The sequence below is a fragment of the Gorilla gorilla genome, chromosome 1 (assembly GCF_029281585.2).
Source record: "Gorilla gorilla gorilla isolate KB3781 chromosome 1, NHGRI_mGorGor1-v2.1_pri, whole genome shotgun sequence".
Taxonomy (NCBI): domain Eukaryota; kingdom Metazoa; phylum Chordata; class Mammalia; order Primates; family Hominidae; genus Gorilla; species Gorilla gorilla.
Window position 1 is genome coordinate 194,271,775 of NC_073224.2, and position 21,445 is coordinate 194,293,219.

At 40.5% G+C, this 21,445-nt stretch overlaps 1 protein-coding gene and 1 pseudogene across 12 annotated transcripts in view; both read left to right on the forward strand.

Annotated features, from left to right (window-relative positions):
• The window catches only part of GPBP1L1 (GC-rich promoter binding protein 1 like 1), a 61,228-nt gene that overhangs the window by 22,922 nt on the left and 16,861 nt on the right, over positions 1–21,445 (forward strand). For 6 of the 11 annotated variants that reach the window (XM_055347734.2, XM_055347692.2, XM_055347693.2 and 3 more), the window contains 4 exons: positions 4,026–5,065; positions 6,115–6,229; positions 9,951–10,080; positions 10,441–10,727. In XM_055347734.2, the coding sequence (XP_055203709.1) occupies positions 6,170–6,229; positions 9,951–10,080; positions 10,441–10,727 (477 nt within the window). In that variant the 5' untranslated portion in view covers positions 4,026–5,065; positions 6,115–6,169. Of the gene's footprint in view, positions 1–4,025; positions 5,066–5,749; positions 5,983–6,114; positions 6,230–9,950; positions 10,081–10,440; positions 10,728–21,445 lie in introns of all 11 variants that reach the window. The other 5 variants (XM_055347720.2, XM_055347709.2, XM_055347730.2 and 2 more) reach the window with 1 other exon arrangement.
• LOC134757376 (large ribosomal subunit protein eL8-like) lies at positions 12,316–19,549 on the forward strand (annotated as a pseudogene). The gene has a single exon (XR_010131241.1). The product of XR_010131241.1 is annotated as a large ribosomal subunit protein eL8-like (transcript).

The window sequence follows — 21,445 nt, forward strand, 5'->3', positions numbered from 1 at the left end:
TCGGCTCACTTCAACCTCCCGAGTTCAATCAATTCTCCTGCCTCAGCCTCCCAAGTAGCTGGTATTACAGGTGCCAGCCACCACACCCAGCGAATTTTTGTATTTATAGTAGAGACGGGGGTTTCACCATATTGGCCAGGCTGGTCTCGAACTCCTGATTTCAGGTGATCCAACCCCCTTGGCCTCCCAAAGTGCTAGGATTACAGGTGTGAGCCACCACACCCGGCCATCTTTCATCTTTTTTAAAAGATCTATGAGGCCAGGTGCAGTGGCTCACACCTTTAATCCCAGCACTTTGGGAGGCCCAGGCGGTGGATCATTTCAAGTCAGGAGTTCAAGACCAACCTGGCTAACATGGCGAAACTCTATCTCTGCTAAAAATACAAAAATTAACCAGGTGTGGTGGTGGGCGCCTGCAATCCCAGCTACTTGAGAGGCTGAGGCATGAGAATTGCTTGAACCCGGGAGGAGGCAGAGGTTGCAGTGATCCGAGGTCATGCCACTGCACTCCAGCCAGGGTCACGAAGTAAGACTTCATCTCAAAAACAAAACAAAACAAAAAAACTGTGAGATGCTTGAGCTCAGGCATTTGAGACCAGCCTAGGCAACATAGTGAAACCCCATCTCTATGGAAGAATTTTATTTTATTTTGTTTTATTTGAGACAGAGTCTTGCTCTGTCGCCCAAGCTGGAGTGCAGTGGCCCATCTCCACTCACGGCAAGCTCCACCTCCCGGGTTCACGCCATTCTCCTGCCTCAGCCTCCGTAGTAGCTGGAACTACAGGCGCCCACCACCACGCCCAGCTAATTTTTTGTATTTTTAGTAGAGTCGGGGTTTCACCGTGTTAGCCAGGATGGTCTCAATCTCCTGACCTCGTGAGCCACCGCGCCCGGCCTTTTTTTTGAGACGGAGTCTCACTCTGTCGCCCAGGCTGGAGTGCAGTGGCACGATCTCGGTTCACTGCAAGCTCCACCTCCCGGGTTCCCGCCATTCTCCTGACTCAGCCTCCCGAGTAGCTGGTACTACAGGCGCCTGCCACCATGCCCAGCTAATTTTTTGTATTTTTAGTAGAGATGGAGTTTTACCATGGTCTCGATTTCCTGACCTCGTGATCCGCCCACCTCGGCCTCCCGAAGTGCTGGGATTACAGGCGTGAGCCACCGCGCCTGGCCCAAGAAATTTTTTTTTAATTAGCTCAGCATGGTGGCTTTCACCTGCAGTCCCAGCTACTCTGAACACTGCTCTATTGTCTCAAAAAAAAAAAAAAAGTTCTAAGAGAATTTTAAATGATGTGTTTTTTCTTCTCAGAATTTTTTAGTAATAAGCAGAAGTCTCCCAGTTAGCCATTCTGTAAAAATAGCCACAGCCCTAAAAGACATCACTAAAGATCTTTAATTTAAAATTTGCAGAGCAAGTAAGTTCGTTACAAAAACTTTTGACTAATAGAGAAGATAAAACAAAATGCCCATAATTCCACCATCCTAATAAAACCATGATTAACATTTTGGGATTTTTCCTTTTAGTCTTTTACTTCCAGAACAGAAATCTGTTTTATCTGTCTTCTTCATTTTTTATTTGTTCTGTTTGATTAAATGTCCCCACTTATGGCGCATCTCCTCTCAACCACATACTCTGCACATGCATGTGTAGGTCACACTCTTTACACTTCAGATATCGCAGCTTCTTGAGTGTGATGGGTGAGTAATTGTTATGGGATATATAACAGCTGTAGGACCTGTAACAGTAGCAAAGTATTGCTAGTTAGTATTTCTTCTACAGTCACTGCCTAAGTTGGGACTCTGCTATAGAAACTTTTGATTCGGTATGTAAAACACTGAAAAGGTGATGGTGTGTATCAGCTGGAAAACCGGAAAGTACCTAGTGGTGATTGAAAAGAGGGAATTGTTTATGTTGAAAATTGAGGCATTTTCCTTTGTGTCCAACAGCTTTATACCCTAACAGATGATTTATCTCTCTGTCTTGAACTTCAGGTTCTCTGTGGTTTAAACTAGAATTCGTAAGATAAAAAGTATGCACCAGACAGTTAATTATATCTTTTCCATATGGATGCTTGACTTGATTATTTTTCCAGAATAACTTCACTACAGGGACAGTTTCATGTATCTATTACTGAGAGTTACAGGTGTAGGCTTATATAAAAACAATTTTGGGGTTTTTTGCTTTTTTTTTTTTTTTTTGAGACAGAGTCTGGCTCTGTCTCCCAGGCTGGAGTGCATTGGTGGGATCTCGGCTCACTGTAACCTCCGCCTCCCGGATTCAAGTTATTCTCTTGCCTCAGCCTCCTGAGTAGCTGGAACTATGGGCATGCACCACCATGCCTGGCTAATTTTCGTATTTTTAGTAGTGACGGGGTTTCACCATGTTGGCCAGGCTGGTCTTGAACTCCTGACCTCCATTAATCCACCGTCTCGGCCTCCCAAAGTGCTGGGATTATAGGCGTGAGCCACCGCACCCGGCCTAATATTCTTTTAAGTGTTAGAAGTTTATAAAAAGAGCAATAAGTGAATAGTCATCTTGTACCCATCGCTCAACTTGAGAAATAATGCATTACAGATACAGTTGAAACTCTTTGGGGCCTCTCTTTTATTGCCCTTCATTTCCCCAGAGATACTTACTATCCTGAATTTGATATTTCTTATTCCTATGAACTTATTCCCATGAACAATAGTGCAAGGCTGCTGAATTGGATATATGAGAAATATCTTCCAAACTAAGATTTACCAGTATAGACCAGAATTGCCCATAGATGCAAAAATTCTTTTCTATCAAAAAATTATTTCCACAGCCAGGCACAGTGGCTCACACCTGTAATCTCAGCACTTTGAGAGGCCACAGCAGGAGGATTGCTTGAACCTAGGAGTTCAAGACCAGCCTGGGCAACACAGTGAGATCCTGTGTCTACAAAAAAATGTTTTTTAATTAGATGGGCATGATGGTGCATATCTGTACCATCTGTTTTTGTTACTCGGGAAGCTGAGGTCTCTGAGAGGATTGCTTAAGCCTGGGAGTTCAAGGATGCAGTGAGCTACGATCAAGTCACTGCACTCCAGCCTAGGCAGTAGGGTGAGACCCTGTTTCTAATTTGTATCCCCTGAAAGAATGTTGAGAAATTACCGAAGAAATTTTTGTTTCACTCCGTGCCTAACAAGTTAGATTATAAAAGTTTTAAATCTCTGAATTGAGAGCCAGGTATCTAAAAATATATACCATATAAATATATAAAAAATACTGTCACAGATATCTCAAGGATCCTAGCTGTGGCTAGTACTAAGCAAATAGGTAGTTGGTGATATACCAGCAAGCTATATGGTTCTTTGACCACTCATGGCAACCTGTCCCATTTATGAGAGAAAAATCTATATCTGAAAGACCTATTATTTTGCATTTCTGAATACCTTAGATAGCTGATTGGAAAATTTGGCCTCTCAAAGTGTTGAGATTACATGTGCTTTTATATAAAAAAGCAAACTCCAGGCCAGGCATGGTGGGTCACTCATGTAATCCCAGCACTTTGGGAGGCTAAGGTGGGTGGATCACAAAGTCGAGTTCGAGACCAGCCTGGACAACATAGTGAAACCCCATGTCTACTAAAGATACAAAAAATTAGCCGGGCGTGGTAGTGCACACCTGTAATCCCAGCTACTCAGGAGGCTGAGGCAGGCGAATCGCTTGAACCCGGGAGGTGGAGGTTGCAGTGAGCTGAGATGGCGACATTGCACTCCAGCTTGGGCAACAAGAGCGAAACTCCATCTCCAAAAAAAAAAAAAAAAAGAGCAAACTCTGTTTAGGTGACTTTTCTCAAATCCTTAAAAAAGATTTATATCCAATTCATCTTGTTGGTATAGGTGGTGACATACATCTGTAGTATCTAAATTGAACTTAAGAGTTTTGACTCTCAGGACCTTGATTTCATTATTTAACTGTGTCTCATTTTAGCAGATATATGTATATATGATAGTGATTTTGCCTTCTGTGATTTTATGTTTTGTTTTTTCATTTACAGAGTGATAGATTCGTGTGGCCTTTCAAATGATTGTGAAGTGGTGGAAATGGATCCAAAATAATAAGTGACTTCTCTACCAAAGCATAGAAGATTCTTCATATCTCCTTCCAGTGGCTCAATTCAGATTTTGGGAAGGAGCAGAACAAGTGAAACACAGAAAACTGAAGAGAAGAAATCCTCATTTTGGACCTATATTTCTCCTTGACTATTTCTTAATATCCATCCTACCCATCTTTCTAATGTTTTAACTTTGCTCTGAATTTATAAATAGTAAAGGCCAAAGACATAGAATATACATTTAGGAGCTTTATACCAAGAAATTTGCCTTGAAAGCTGCTGTTCGTGGAGGGAAAAGTGTAGCAAATTCCTATTTTTATTTTTTATTTTTTTTTTTAACAAAGACAAGATTTATGTCCCTAGATTTTGAAGGTTAAGGCAAATATAAATACATATCTGCACACTATTTTTTAGCAGTTGCATGAGTAAGAGTAATGAGATTTGTATTTTAAGGACTTTGTCATGTGGATGTTTTGGAGTTGACTGCTCAGATCTTTTATAGGGCTTTAATATTTTTGATCTATTACCTTGATGACATTATTTGTCCACACTTGAGCCCATCTGTCTTTCTAGCTATGACCTTGTTATGAACAGTATTTGCACTCGGTGCAAATATCCATGTCTTACCTAATTAAGCAACATCATAGTGCCATAACTCAAGGAAGTTGAATGAGGTGAACATAGATACAGCTCTTTCCCCTTCCCCCCCTTTTTAAATGTAACAAATACTTTTTATGTTCCCCTTCCCCCCTTCCCCTTTTCCCCTTTCCCCTTTTGGAAACGTGTCAGGAACCAAATAGTTTAAGATGAGCAGTTGAGGGGACTGAGAGAGTGATCCACACAGAACCTGGCTTCTTCGTGCTTCATCATAAGTCGTGCTGCCGGCCAGGTTACTTAAGCACCCTTTTAACAAGAAAACCTTGTGGGAGATCCAGCTGGCCAACTCGAGTTCAGAAACAGGACCACAGAGGTTACACTCTGCGGTAAATATTCTCCATATGTCTAACTTGGAAAGAAGACTCTATGTATATGCATCATGAAAAATACCTACTGCTTTCTGATGTATTTAATTTTGGAGAATATCAGTGGGGTGGTTTGAAGACACCAACAGATCTCAGGAAAACTGATGCTAGTTGGTATTTGAAGAAATTAATGTGAACTAAATACAAAAGCTCTTGAGAGGTTGTATCGTCCTTCTCTAGGAAGATCTTTTTTTTCCCCCTTCTTGAGGCAGGGTCTCACTCTGTCACCCAGGCTGGAGTGCAGTGGTGCAATCTCAGCTCACTGCAGCCTCAACCTTCCCAGCTCAGGTGATTCTCCCACCTTAGCCTCCAGAGTAGCTGGGACCACAGACGTGTGCCACCACACCTGGCTCCTTTATTATTATTTTTGTACAGATGAGGTTTTGCCATGTTGCCCAGACTGGTCTCGAACTGCTGGGCTCAAGCGATCCACCTCGGCCTCCCAAGGTGCTGAGATTACAGGTGTGAGCCACCGTGCCCAGCCAAGAAGATCTTTTCTACTGCTTTTGCTAGAAGTTACCTGAGTACTTGAAGCAGATTAATCTCTTTTGATAAGTATCTGTGGTTTTAAATAGATGTTTAATTCTTCATGTTCTTTGATGTAACAATCAAGAATTCATTAGCTTCCTTCATAAAACCTTCCAGATTCACTGGGCGCAGTGACTCACACCTGTAATCCCAACACTTCGCGAGGCTGAAGCAGGATGATCTCTTGAGGCCAGGAGTTCAAGATCAGCCTGGGCAACACAGCAAGACCCTTCCTCTAACAAAAAATAAAAATAAATCTTCCAGGCTCATGTTACAGTTTTCTTTTGTTTAGAACTTTTGTTTTAACAAAAATTGCTTTTATTTAGAACTTCTCTGAATTATAAGGCTTGGTAAGTAATCTGTAGAGAGGCCCAGAGGGCAGGTCTTTCTGTAAAGAGGAATCTTAGAATAATTACAGATTCCTTTACACATTGGTGTCAGATTCTTGTAAACATAAGTGATTTGAATTGTTTTGTTTTCAGATCCTGGCCATGAGGTTGGATGCCTCACCTTACTGAAAGGAGACACTGGACCTAAATGGCGCAGCATGATTTTGTTCCTGCTTGGCTAAATTTCTCAACACCACAGTCAGCTAAGGTACTGTTCTCCATTCCTGTAGTAACTTCTCAAATACGAGAGGGTTTGGGGGTGGTTTTGGTTGTTTTTTGGTTTCATTTTGTTTTGAGACAGGGTCTCCCTCTGTCACCCAGGATGAAGTGCGGTAGTGTGATCACAGCTCACTGCAGCTTTGGCCTTCTGGGCTCAGGCAGTCCTCCTGACTCAGCTCCCAGAGTAGCTGGGCCTACAGGCTGTGTACCACCACGCCCTGCTAATTTTTGTTTTTGTTGTTGTTGTTTTATAGAGATGGAATTTCACCATGTTGCCCAGGCTGGTTTTCAGCTCCTAAGCTCAAGTGATCCGCCTGCCTGGACTTCCCAAAGTGCTGGGATTACAGGCGTGAGCCACTGCACTCAGCCCAGTCTTGATGTTTTTTAATATATTCAACCTCGTGTGAGGATTTCAAAAACATTTTCATAGACTTAATAGCTTTCTGTTAGAAGGATGTAAGTAATTAGGCAGTCCACATGAATGTCTACCTTATTACTGCCAAGTATCTCACTTTTTTATGTTTCTTTTTTTCTTTTTTTAAGTATCTCACTTTTTTCGTTATATCCTAAGGCTTTTCTCATTACATGACACAGTTAAGTCTTGTATTAGCTGCAGCACACTTTGGAGATTAAACGTACTTGCTAACCTATTGTGGAGGTCAAAGGGGCAGAGGTAAAAGGGGAATGGCACTTGGGTAAACAGACCTTTGGAGTGAACACACATTTGTTTATGGCGATAGATGAAGAGGAGGAAAAGGTAGAGGCAGTGATTGTTCAACTACTACATGGATCTCAGATTAAATCCTAGAAACTGTTTTAGAGGCATTAACCTACTTAATAGTTTCAGGGGGGATGTGTGTTGTATTAAGGGTAAACATAAATGGAATTACCAGTTTATATAGATTAAAGCAGACCTAGTCACAGTACACAAAAGAATCAGCCTGAGTTATTGATAAAACATTTGGGAAGCTAGTAAACTTAAAAGTGCTTCCCATTTTGCCAGCGAATAGAGGAAGGATGAAATTGGTAGGCATTCCCAAAAATAAAGGCCTACCTTTCCTATTTTAAAATGTGGACTTTTGGGAAGGTGCTTCTGGTCTCATCTAGACCCATGGTCTTTTGCTCTAAACTTCATTTTGTTTCAATTTTATTTTACTTATTTATTTTTGAGACAGGGTCTCTGTCACCGAGGCTGGAGTACAGTGGCATGGTCATAGTTCATTGCAGCCTTGAACTCCCGGGCTCAAGCAATCCTCTCGCCTTAGTCTCTAGAGTAGCTGGTACTACAGGTGAGCACCACCATGCCCAGCTAACTTTTTTGGGTTTTTTGTAGAGATAGGGTCTCACCATGTTGCCCAAGGTGGTCTAGAACTGGCCTCAAACGATCCTGTCACCTCAGCCTCCAAAAGTGCTGAGATTACAGGCATGAGCCACTGTACCAGGCTAAACTTCATTTGGGGATTTTTGTTTGTTTTTTTTATTGAAACGGGGTCTTACTCTGTTGCCCAGGCTGGAGTGCAGTGATGTGATCATGGCTTACTGCAGCCTTGACTTCCCTGGCTCAGGCGATCCTCCTACCTCATCCTCCCAGGTAGCTGGGATTACAGGCGCACAGTACCACTCCCAGCTAACTTTTTGTAGTTTTCTGTAGAAGACAGGGTTTTGCCATGTTACCCGGCTGGTCTTGAAATCCTGGGCTCAAGCGATGTACCTGCCTCAGTCTCCCAAAGTGCTGGGATTACAGCAATGAACCACCACACCCGGCTCTAAACTTCATTTCAAATTGTCTTAACAAAATTTGCAGGACCTCATAATTGGCCTAATCTGACCCAAGGCTTGGAGCTAGTGGGCTACCTGAAAAGTATATAGATCTATCAGAGAAGAATAATTGTTTTAGCACAGTGAACTTAAGTAAAAAGAATTAGAAGACATTCTTTCATTTTCGAAACTATAATAAGCAAAGCCCTGTGGTTTTGGCGTAATGATAGACATAAAAGGAATAGAATAGAGAGTTCAAAAATAGGCCTGTAGAGGCTGGGCTCAGTAGCTCATGCCTGTAATCCAGCACTTTGAGAGGCTGACGCAGAAGGATTGCTTGAAAGCCAGGAGTTTGAGACCAGCTTGGGCAGCAAAGTGAGACCTTGTCTCTACAAGAAAAATTAAAAAAAAAACAACAACAAAAGCTAGGGAGGTGTGGTGGTGAATACCTGTCATCTCAGCTCCTTGGGAGGCTAAGGCAGGAGGATTGCTTGAGTCAAGGAGTTTGAGGCTACAGTGAGCTATGATTGGGCTACTGTACTCCAGCCTGGGTGACTGAGACCCTGGCTCTTAAAAAAAAAAAAAAAAAGGCTTATGTATGTATTTTGTTGTTTTTTGACTAAAGTACAAAGGTAATTCAATGGGGAAGTGATGATAGTGTGTTTTTGAGCTAGAAGAACTAGCTTCTATCTATATGGGGGCGGAGTAAAGAACCTCAGCCTTTGCTTCATACACAAAAAAATTAACCTGAAATGGAACATAAGTTAAAAAGCTAAAACCATAAAACTTTTAAGAGAAAACAGGAGAAAATCTTTTTACCGACTCGAATGGGTAAAATATTGGCAAGGATGTTGATAGTAAGAAAAATAAATGTAAACATGCCCCGACTTACGGTTTTCCTTGTCAAACATACCCATATTTTCATGGCTTTGTGGACTTTGGTCTCTATCGTTTAAGAATGTCATAGAATAAAATTCTTTGAAATAGGAAGGGATATTAGAGTTCATCTATAACAATGTTTCTCAAACTGCTTCCTTCCAGTTTTGTTACCTCAAAGACTTATTTTTTCTGTCTGACTTCTTTCATTATGTGTAAATGAGTAAAATGGGTATGATGCCAAAAGTTTAGTATTGTTACAGGTATTATATCTGGAAATAAATGTTTTATAAAACTGTAAAAACTCTAGTAGTTGGGAGCTGTGGCTTATACCTGTAATCCCAGAGCTTTGAGAGGCCAAGGCAGGAGGATTGCTTGAGGCCAGGACTGAGAGATCAGCCTGGGCAACATAGTGAGATCCCCATCTCTACAAAAAAATTAAAAAATTAGCCAGTCTTAGTGGCATGGGCCAATAGTTCTAGCTACTCCATAGGCCGAGGCAGGAGGATCCTTTAAGCTCAAGGGTAAGCAGCTGTAGTGAGCTTTGATTGTGCCACTGCACTCCAGCCTGGGCGACCGTGAGACTTCATCTCTTTTTTTTTTTTTTTTTTTTTTTTTTTAAGTTCTGTAATTACTACTGACCTCCCAGGGTGATATTTCAACCGTTGCCTTCACCCTTATTCCAGAAATACTAAAACTTTAGAATTATTTTTGAGGCAATCATCTTGATTTTCCTCTCCTACAAGATAAATATTTTTAAGTGTAAAGTTTTGGAGCTTATATTTATGAATATTTGCAAGGCTTTTTTTCCCTCCGCCTCCTTTCATGCAAACAATTGAAGTGGCTAGCTTTTCTCCTCTCCTGGAATAAAGGAAGTGAATTAACAATTGAATATATAACCTAGGACTTCTCTAAATTAGGCACCTGTGGGTACCCTTAGGGTCCATATGCTTACAATATGAGTTTCTATCACCATTATTACTTGTTTTTTGAAGGCCTGATGCAAAGCCTATTAAGATATTGAAAAGGACTAATAGCTATTTATCCATTTGCCTCTCCATACTTCATCATCTTAGTCACCTACTGCCACCTTCGAAAAACACGGAGAGCACCTACCCAGAGGAGAAGGCAGATTTGGAGTAAGCCGCCGTCGACATAATTCCTCTGATGGTTTTTTTAACAATGGTCCCCTACGAACTGCAGGAGGTGAGCCATGTCCAACTTTCATGACTATATTTAAGCTACTCATTTAGGACAAGCCCAGGCTGTGGGTACATGTCTGTAATCTTGAAATAGGATCTTTTCTGAACATAGTTTTCATTTAGATTCTCTAGTAGTCATTACGCAACTACATTGGCTTTCTAGGTCTAACTATGATTATGATTCTCATGAATCATCTGTTCAGTTGAACTGATTTCAGAAATTACCTCACAAAGAAAAGATACATTTTTTGATTTTTTTTGTGTGGACTTTTTATTAACGAGGTCCCCTGAAGGCCTTTGGCCAATACCGTAAACCAAATCAGGAAGCAAACAATCTAATTAGTCCTTTTCTTTACTATTCTAGATTCTTGGCACCAGCCCTCCCTGTTCCGCCATGATTCTGTGGACTCTGGTGTCTCTAAGGGAGCATATGCTGGAATCACAGGGAACGCATCTGGTTGGCATAGCTCTTCCCGAGGTCATGATGGCATGAGCCAACGTAGTGGGGGTGGCACAGGGAACCATCGCCACTGGAATGGCACCTTCCACTCCCGGAAAGGATGTGCTTTTCAGGAAAAGCCACCTATGGAGATTAGGGAAGAAAAGAAAGAAGACAAGGTGGAAAAGTTGCAGTTTGAAGAGGAGGACTTTGTAAGTATGAATCTTTAGATGTGTGGTTAGAAGCCAACAAATAATGTCTGAAATATGAGACCCTGTTAGTAATGAGAACATTTCAGAAATTACAGAAAAAGGAATTTGTAAGTTGAGGTTTTTATTGTTTTTAGAGGAAAGAAGTTAAGTTGATAATATTTGAAAATGGTGACCAAAACTCCTATGTAACTTGTAGCAAATTTTTCATCTTTGTGTCTTTGGAATTTAGAAAAATATTTAATTTCTCTTAAGTCTTATAAAGTTTACTCAAATATAATTATGTTAAGATGTACTCTTGCATGTTAAATTGTCTTTTTTCCAACTATGATAAAACATTTTTTCTCTTGATTTTGTTCTCTATCATATAAAATTACTGTGACATGAACATGTAGTTGGGAGTATTTCAGCTGTTGCCTATACGTTCAGTAACACTTGATGTTATTGTGTGTTAAATTACATGCCTTTTGGCCTCTTAAATCAAAGGTAGCATTTTCAGAGTATCTTTAAAATTTTTAAAATATATTTTATTTAAGAAAAGATTATCAGGCTGGGCTCGGTGGCTCATGCTTGTAATCTGAGCACTTTGGGAAGCCGAGGTGGGTGGATCACCTGAGGGCAGGAGTTCAAGATCAGCCTGACCAACATGGTGAAACCCCATATCTACTAAAAACACAAAAATTAGCTGGGCTTGGTGGCAAGTGCCTATAATTCCAGCTACTCAGGAGGCTGAGGCAGGAGAATCACGTGAACCCAGGTGGCAGAGGTTGCAGTGGGCTGAGATTGCGCCATTACACTCCAGTCTGGGCAATAGAGTGAGACTCCGTCTCAAAAAAAAAAAAAAAGAAAAAAAAGATTATCATTTTAACAAATCAGTATCTTTAAGTTGGCCAGGCATAGTGGCTCATGCCTGTAATCCCAGCACTTTCAGAGACCAAGCCAGGAGGATTGCTTGATGCCAGGAGTTTGAGACCAGCCTGGGGAGCACAGCAAGACCCTTGTCTCTGTAAAAAAATTTTGAAAAATTAGCTGGGCATGATGGCACATGTCTGCAGTCCCAGCCACTAGGGAGACTGAGGCAGGAGGATTACTTGAGCCCAGGAGTTTGAGGCTGCAGTGAGCTATGATTGCACCACTGCATTCATGCCACCACGCCCAGCTAATTTTTTTGTTTCTTATAGAGACTAGCTATCACTATGTTGCCCAGGCCAGTCTCAAATGCCTGACCTCAAGTGATCTTCCCACCTCGGCCTCCCAAAGTGCTAGGATTACAGACAGCCACCGCACCCAGCCTCTAGCTGTTTTTAAGTAGCACATCGATCAGTCACTTCTGTTATAGCCATTTCATCAGTTAGTAGAGTCACCTAAAGAGGAGTGAAATTTAGGCATTAGCTCCTCTACCCTCAAGTCTAGGAAGTGACCTGGGGTCCTTGCTGTAAATTATATATTAATGTGAATTCCTATTCCCAGGTGACTGTTCTTCAAAACTTTATCCTCAGGAAGGTCTATACTGCCCTTACATATTGAATATTTGTCCAGAATGTTCTAGATAACAAATAGTCGAGAAATTACTACAATTTCAAAGGTAATCTTTATTATTTATACAGCAAACTTGTATTACAAGCAAATCCAAGAAAGACCAGTGGGAATAATTTGAAAACAATGTATGTTGCTCATTACACTTAAGGAACTTGATGAAATTCATATCAAACTAGCAATGAAAGCATTAGCAACAGAGCTGGTGGACATGGGTGGTGTGCACCTATAGCCCCAGCTACTTGGGAGGCGGAGGTGGAAGCAAGACTCTATCTCTTAAAAAAAAAAAAATGCAGCAATTACAGTATATTCTTATTAAAAAACAACTTTCCTTTAATACTTTTATTCTATGATTAAATAAACCCATAATGATTTTAACATAATTTGTATCTGAAATGAAATATTTAGAGTATATCTAATATTATAACCATAGCCAACTGTGCATATAGAAGACTAATTTATTTGAATCCCCAATAGTTTTGATTTCTTATGTACTTCAATAAGAAAAAGAGAAGATTGTAGCAAACAAGAAATAGTGTGGAGTAAAGTAGAAGTAATTGTACCTTTTAAACTGGGTAGTATGCTACTGATTAGCATAGTTTGATTAGAAACTTCATTATCAGTCCTGTGACATTCCCAGTGGGAATGATACAAACATTCTATTTTATCAATTTGTGCATTTTTTTACCTTCATATGAATAATTCATACTGTAATTCTCTTATTTATGTAAAATTGTTTGAAGCTTACATGTGTTGAATCATGAGGCTCTAGCTTAGTGGTTCTCAACTAGGGGCAAGTTTGCCCGCTGGGGGATATTTGGCATTATATGGAGACATCTTTGTTGTCACAACTGGGGTTAGTGTTAATATCATCTAATATGTAGAGATCAGGGATGTTGCTAAACACTTAAAACGCACTGGACAGCCTCATAACAGAATTAACCAGGCTGAAATGTTAGTAGTGTCATGGCTGACACACTTTGCTCTAGATCTTTTTTACTACTCTATAGCAAATATTATATTGTGTGAATACACTTGATTTATTTATCCATTTTTCTGTTAATGGAAATTCAGTTTGTAAAAGACCTTGTTTTGGAGACTAAACTTAAAGGATTGGAACTGAGGTATTTTTAATTAGAGAAGGAAGAGTCAAAAATAAGATTTCTTCTCCTCCCGCCACCCAAGATGCCGAAAGGAAAGAAGGGCAAGGGGAAGAAGTTGGCTCTGGCCCCTGCTGTCGTCAAGAAGCAGAGCAGGAGGCCAAGAAAGTGGTGAATCCGCTGTTTAAGAAAAGGCCTAAGAATTTTGGCATTGGACAGGACACCCAGCCCAAAAGAGACCTCACCTGCTTTGTGAAATGGCCCTGCTATATCAGGTTGCAGCAGCAGAGAGCCATCCTCTATATGCAGCTGAAAATGCCTCCTGCGATTAACCAGTTCATCCAGGCCCTGCGCTGCCAAACAGCTACTCAGCTACTTAAGCTGGCCCACAAGTACAGATCAGAGACAAAGCAAGAGAAAGAAGCAGAGGCTATTGGCCCAGGCTGAGAAGAAAGCTGCCGGCAAAGGGGATGTCCCCAGTAAGAGACCACCTGTCTTTCAAGCAGGAGTCAGCACTTCACCACCTTGGTGGAGAACGCGAAGACTCAGCTAGTGGTGATTGCATATGACATGGATCCCATCAAGCTGGTTGTCTTCCTACCTGCCCTGTGTCGTAAAATGGGTGTCCCTTACTGCATTATCAAGGGGAAGTCAAGAGTGGGATGTCTACTCCACAGAAAGACCTGCACCACTGGTTGCCTTCACACAGGTTAACTTGGAAGACAAAGGAGCTTTGTCTAAGCTGGTGGAAGCTATCAGGATCGATTACAATGACAGATACAATGAGATCTGCCATCACTGGGGAGGCAATGTCCTGGGTCCCAAGTCTGTGACTCGCATTGCCAAGCTCATAAAGGCAAAGGCTAAAGAACTTGCCACCAATTGGATTAAATGTACACTGTTGAGCTTTCTGTACATAAAAAAGAAGGTAATGCAAATTTTCCTAAAGATTTCTATCCAAAGTGACTTGATGAATAATATGTAATTAACTTGAAGAGAGAAAGCAGAAGGAGCAGAATTGGTTGGAGAAAACAAATTCTTGATGCCAAAGAGATGGGTTAGGTCTAGAGAAGTGCACGTGAAAATAGAGATAATAGTTGAGGTTTGTGGATAAATAAAATCGCTCAAGGAGAGTAATACATTGGAAAGAAGGGAGGTGTAGAGCAGAACCTGTGGATTAGCAGTAAGGGAGACTGAGAAGTGGTTAGCTGAAGAAGGAACAAGTATACCAAGAAAAAGTAGGTAGATAAAAATCACAAATTGAAGATGTTTTGGGACCTGATTGTTTGCAGTAGATTTTCTATATTATTTTTTTCTATACCATATGTATGTATAATTAGAAAATTATTTTAAAATCATATTGGTTTCGTGTAATTAACAGTCCTATATTGTTACCTGGGCAAGTTAAATAGTCCTAATTGTCCCTGAGTTGTTAGAGAATGTTTGTGAACCACTCAGCACAGACCTTGACAGATAGGTTTTTGTTTTTTGCTTTTTTGAAGTACATGATATAGACAGGAACACAGATTTTTAAATGGTAGCTGTTACTAAGTATGGGAGAGAGCTTTGACTCTGGCAGTTTGGGATGGCCTTTCAAAAGTGACAAGTGTGGTTGTAAGGGTTAGAGAGTAAGTTGGTGATGAATGATACACTACTCTTTGGAGAATAAAGAGCCAGGTGTGAGGGTAGAGTTTTCTAGGATTAGGAGACTTGGATGTGTTTGAAACCTGAGGAGTAAGAAATTGGTGGAGAGAAGGGACTCTGAGAGGATGCCAGCAGTATTGGCTACAGCTTTTTCATCTTCCCCAATTATCCATCCAGTAAAAGCAGAGCTCCCTTTAATATTGGGAGCAATATTAAGATGTTTACTCATCACTTGTATTTATCATTGTATTGGAGGTCCTAACAAGTACAATAAGGCAAGAAAAAGAAATGTATACAGTTTAACAAGAGGAAATAAAACTTTGTGTTTGCAGGTGAAATGAAAATCCTAAGGACTCTGTAGAAAAACTATATATGAAATTCCAGAACAGCCAAATAATGTATGATGGGAAAGAAAATCAGAATGGTTTTATGGTTGCCTGTGCACAGTCCCATAACTGGGACTGTTAACTGGGAAAGGGTATGAAGGGAACTTTCTGGTTGATGGAAGTGTTAATAATCTTCATAGAAGTTAGGGAGGTATTAGCATTTTAAAAACTCATAGAATTGAGTATATTTTATATGTGTACATTTTACTGTATGAAAATTTTAGTATTAAAAATATTAAAATTACCAGTAGTGAAACATAGATTTAAACCTCCTGATATGATGGCACTGAGAAATATGCACCATCACCTCTGTAACATTCCTTCCAGAAATGCTTTGCCTGGATCTAATCATAGGAGACATCAGACAAGCCCAAATTGAGGATTCTACAAAAGAATTGCAAAATAACTGGCCTGTAGTCTTCAAAAATGTTAAGGCCATGAAAAAAAAAAAAAAAAGCTCCAGATAAAAGAACTAGAGATATGACAACTGAAAACAACATGTAAACCTAGATTAAATAACTACTGGGTGAGGCAAAACCATTTTGCAAAAATTTTCTTTTGCTAAAACATCAGTGGGACAATTTGAATAAGTGTTGTAGATTAGATAATATTATGTATAAGTGTTAATAATTACTCTGATTATGTAAAAGATATCCTTCTAAGGAAATACATATTTAAGGGTAAGTGGCATCAAGTCCTGCAACTTGCACATGGTTCAGGAGAAAGAATGGGGAAGCAAATGTGAAATATTAATACAGGTTGAGCATCTGCAGTCTAAAACTTTTTGAGTGTGGATGTCATGCCACAAGTAGAAAATTCCATACCTGATCTCATGCAACAGGTTGCAGTGAAAACTTTGTTTCCTGCACAAAATTATTTGAGACAGAGATTCACTCTTGTGTCTCAGGCTGGAGTGCAATGGCGCGATCTTGGCTCACTGCAACCTGCGCTTCCTGGGTTCAAGCCATTCTCCTGCCTCAGCCTCCCAAGTAGCTGGGATTACAGGCATGCGCACCCCTACGCCCAGCTAATTTTTGTATTTTTAGTAGAGGCGGGATTTCGCCATGTTGGTCAGGCTGGTCTCAAACTCCTGACCTCAAGTGATCCACCTGCCTCAGCCTCCCAAAGTGCTGGGATTACAGGTGTGAGCCACCGTGCTCAGCCCTGAAATTATTTTAAAGTAAAGTTAAAAATAAGACAAAGCAAGTACAGTTGAGGAACCAACAAAATCTACAGATGCCATCTACGTCAAAGCAAAATGATATTTCCCCACAAACCCGTAAAGGGATAGGGACAAACCACCAAAATCTATATAAGAGGCTTGGTTAATACTAGCATTTGTGCAGGGGGAACTGAAGGGAAGCAGCAGAGCACCTGACAGCATAAAGAATGCTAGCAGAGCCAACCGTTTTTCTGGAAAGCTCGTAGGGCATATTTGAGAAGAGCAGCAGTTAATCGGGAGTAGTTTTCCGTAATGGAATAACGAGTAAATACAGGGGCTCTGGGATAAGGTATGAAGGATCTGACTGGACCAGTCAAGAGTTCAAACCACACAGTAGTTTGAATAGAGAAAGTTAATATAAGGAATTGTTAACTATAGCAAGATTGGAGTAATGAAGGATTGACTAGTACAAAGTAAAAAGATCTTTAAAGAAAATAGAAATAGCACGTAGTCACAGTTCAGTGGCTCATGCCTGTGATTGCAGCACTTTGGGAGGTCGAGGCAGGGTGATTGCTTGAGTCCAGGAGTTTGAGACCAGCCTGGGCAACGTGGTGAAACTTTTGTCTCTACAAAAAAATTTAAAAATTAGCTGGACGTGGTGGGTACCTGGTAGTCCCAGCTACTCAGGGGGCTGAGGTGGGAGGATTGCTTGAGTCTGGCAGGTCATAGCTGCAGTGAGCCCAGATGGCACCACTTCATTCCACCCTGGGTAACAGAGTGACACCCTGTCTCAAAAAAAAAGAAAAAAACATACACACAGACATACATGCATACATACAAGGAGCAGCCACTACCCTTAGGGCTAAGACAGTGTGTCCAAGAATGAGTCCCCCATTTCCCTACCACCACCCCAGGGCTGAGATTCATACCTGGTTAGAAAGGGCTCAGTTGTGGCTCACTGAATGGCAGAGTAATTGCTGATGTGCTTCTCTGGGGAAGCGTGCTGAAAGGCTTTTCATGAGAGGTGTCACTCTGCTACAAAACTACTCAGATGAGGTGCTGCGGGAAGCTGCTGGTCTCTGAGCTCACTTATATGTCAGAACCTGGCTTTGAGGAACTGGGTGCTGTGGGAGCCTGCTGAAAAACACACGGGAACAGGAAGTAAAAATCTCTCCATTGTTCTCCGCTGGCAGAAGTTAACATGCCAGCTGTCAAAGGAAAAGTTTTAAAGTGTCCAGGCACATTTTTGCTCAACAGGCAGAAGGGATGACTTTGTGACTAAGAAGCAGTAACCAGCACAGGGTTCTATCGTTGTTCATGCTAACTGGCCACTATACCCTTCCAGAACAAAGCCCCTCACTGAGGACAAACTGTTGGAAATATAATCCAGATTGAGCTGCAGAGAGACAAGTCAGTAGAGACGAAAGGAAAGGTTCAGATAAAAGCGGTAGGGAGAAGATAACCAGGACATTAAAGAACGTAAACCCGGGAGGCAGAGGTTGCAGTGAGCCAAGATCGCGCCATTGCACTCCGGCCTGGGCAACAAGAGTATGAAACTCGGTCTCAGAAAAAAAAAAAAAAAAAAAAATCCTAAGTTGGTTTAAAAAAAAAAAATCATCTGGGAAAACTCAAAATAAGGGGCTAGAACTCTTGAAAAGAAGTAATAATAAAAGATTTCAGAAAAATAAAGACTAAAGAAAGAATAAAGAGAATAAATAATATTTTTCAAGAATTAGACAGCGAAGGAAAATTTTTTAAATGAAGGAGAAATACATAGGTAAGAAATTAAAACTGGAAAAAAAAAGTTTGGCAGAAAAGATCTAATATAGATATATAATAGGATCTTCCCACCCCCGCCCCCAGAAAGAAAACCAAAATAAAGGAATAGCTTAAATACTGACAAGTGGCCGGGTACGGTGGCTCACACCTGTAATCCCAGCAGTTTGGGAGGCCGAGGGGGGCAGATCACGAGGTCAGGAGATCGAGACCATCCTGACTAACATGTTGAAACCCTGTCTCTACTAAAAATACAAAAAATTAGCCAGGCATGGTGGCGGGCGCCTGTAGTCCTAGCTACTCGGGAGGCTGTGAGGCAGGAGAATGGCGTGAACCCGGGAGGTGGAGCTTGCAGTGAGCTGAGATCGCGCCACTGCACTCCAGCCTGGGGACAGAGTGAGACTCCGTCTCAAAAAAAAAAAAAAAATACTGAAAAGTATAGTTCAAGAACATTTTTCTGAAATACATTTAGATTTGAATCTACAAATTGAAAGGACAGCAGGATGACTAAGACATACTCTTACAAAATACTAGACTTGAACAAAAAAAGAAAGATATCCTTTGGCCATTCAGGCATAAAGACTGAGTTGTTAAGAGAAAGAAAACCAGATAGACTGTGACAGCAAAGCTTTATAACAAGTAAATGGAGTAACAATTACAATAAAGAAAATGTGAGCCAAAGATTTTGTGCTTTGTCAAGCTAATGTTCAGTTATAAAGATCACAGACAAACATCAATGTGTAAGTACTTGGAATATTGCTCTTTCCGGCATTGTTTCGCGCTGCCACAATGGTGTGTGTGAACGTCCTACCTGTTGCTCTCAAGAGTATCACCAATGCCAAAAAGAGAGGGAAACGCCGGTTCTTACTAGGCCATGCTCCAAAGTCATTCTCCAACTTCTAGCTGTGATGATGAAGCATCGTTACATTGGAAAATTTGAAATCATTGATGATAACAGAGCTGGGAAAATTGTGAACCTCACAGGCAGGCTAAACAAGTGTAGAGCCCCAGCTTTGATTTGCAACTCAAAGATCTAGAAAAACGGCAGAACAATCTGCTTCTATCCCAACCATTTGACTTCGTCATATTGACAGCCTTAGCTGGTATCATGGACCATGAAGAAGCAAGACGAAAACACACAGGAGGGAAAATCCTTGGATTTTGTTTCTAGGGATGCAATACATATTTACAAATAAAATGCCTCAAAAAAAAAAAAAAAAACTTCGGAATATCGTTTCCAAGACTTTTCCTGAGAACTACTGAAGAACAAGCTTCTGACAAACTAACCAGAAAGATTACAAAAGGAATGGTGGTAAATATTAAATGTATGGTTAATTGTAGAGCTAAGAAGAAATGAGGGTTAAAAGAGAGTTAGCATGTGATAGTTATATGATCTCACAATCTGGACACAGTATAACTTTTTTAAAGTGGGAAGATGGGGAGAACATGTCCAAAAAAAACAAAACATTTTGGTCACTGGTGAAATACTGACATTGCTATTCTGAAACTTGTGCATAATATGGGATAAAGCAATTAAATATGATATTCTATCCTTTGTATGCTTGAGAATCAGGATTCTTGTAGGAGGAAATAACATAAAATAGATGTTCCGTAAAATCCACAAGGGTACTCAGTTTGAATTGGGAATATCAGTAATAAGTTATGAGGTGTTTTAGCTTTGGAGTGAAAAATACATACTTCTAGGCGGTTCTGTCCACTGAAAAGACATAAAAACAGTGAACAACCCCATAGCAATGAGTGGCTCTACTGCCTGGATTGTGATCTTGAAATAATTTATCCAGACAGCATACTTAAAAGAAGAGCTTGGAATATTTTTTCAAACTAGATAACAAGTAAAGAACTACTTAGGGTTGTAGCAAAAGGATTTAGAAGCCAAATTGAAGAGGGTTCCACAGGCCAAACATGGGACAGTTTTATGCATCAATTAATAATAATAACGACGAGGGTTGAATCACATCAAATTGGATTTAAATCTGTGAATTCACAATGATACCTACCTCACCTTAGGAACAAGCATGTATCATATTTTTTCTATATGAACTGTACTGTTGAATCGCCAAATAGGGGAAGTTCCTATTTATGGAAGTTTACTACTTTATAAAGAATTGTAAAATTAGATCATTGTTTTTGCATCTTGTATTGAGCTGACAGTTTTAGGCTATGAGCACCAGTGTCTGCCAGCATCACTAAAAGAAGCACAACCACATGTTATTTGTGTGTGTCTCCTAATGGAAGAATACAAAACCACTAAGTATTCTGTAACCTCTAGAACCAACTACCAATTTATAGAAAGAGGCTTAAGATTTTCTAAAAACTAGTAGACTAAAAGTTGAGATTGTTTTTGGAGACAAAACTATAGTGTCAAGGGAGACACAATGGGTTAGTAAAAAAAAAAAAATGCGGTGATCACCATAAGTATGAGTAGTTTTGGGGTTTTTTTCTAATGAGATTTGTAATGTCTTTCTGGTTTGTCTGGTAATGTTATGTTGCTTAAACCATGTAGTGTTTAAAAGAACTTTTACCCATTAACTTATTCATTCGTTTTATATTTTTCCTGTTTATATTTTACAAGTTTTAAAACTGTATTTTTTAAAACAGTAGAAAGAGATCAAAGATACTGTATAAATAGGAGCATTGTCTCTGAGAACCCTGGGTACAACATGCCTATTAAAATGAAACAAGGGGCCGGGCGTGGTGGCTCACGCCTGTAATCCCAGCACTTTGGGAGGCCGAGACGGGTGGATCACGAGGTCAGGAGATCGAGACCATCCTGGCTAACACGGTGAAACCCCGTCTCTACTAAAAATACAAAAATTAGCCGGGCATGGTGGCGCGCGCCTGTAGTCCCAGCTACGCGGGAGGCTGAGGCAGGAGAATGGCGTGAACCCGGGAGGCAGAGCTTGCAGTGAGTCGATATCGCACCACTGCACTCCAGCCTGGGCGACAGAGCGAAACTCCGTCTCAAAAAAAAAAAAAAAAAATGAAACAACCACAGCTTTTATGGCTGGGTACTCCTTCTGCCTCTACTACTCCATCTAGAGGAATGTATTTACCTGTCCTTGAAAATCTGTCACTGATTTGTCCACTTACATAGAG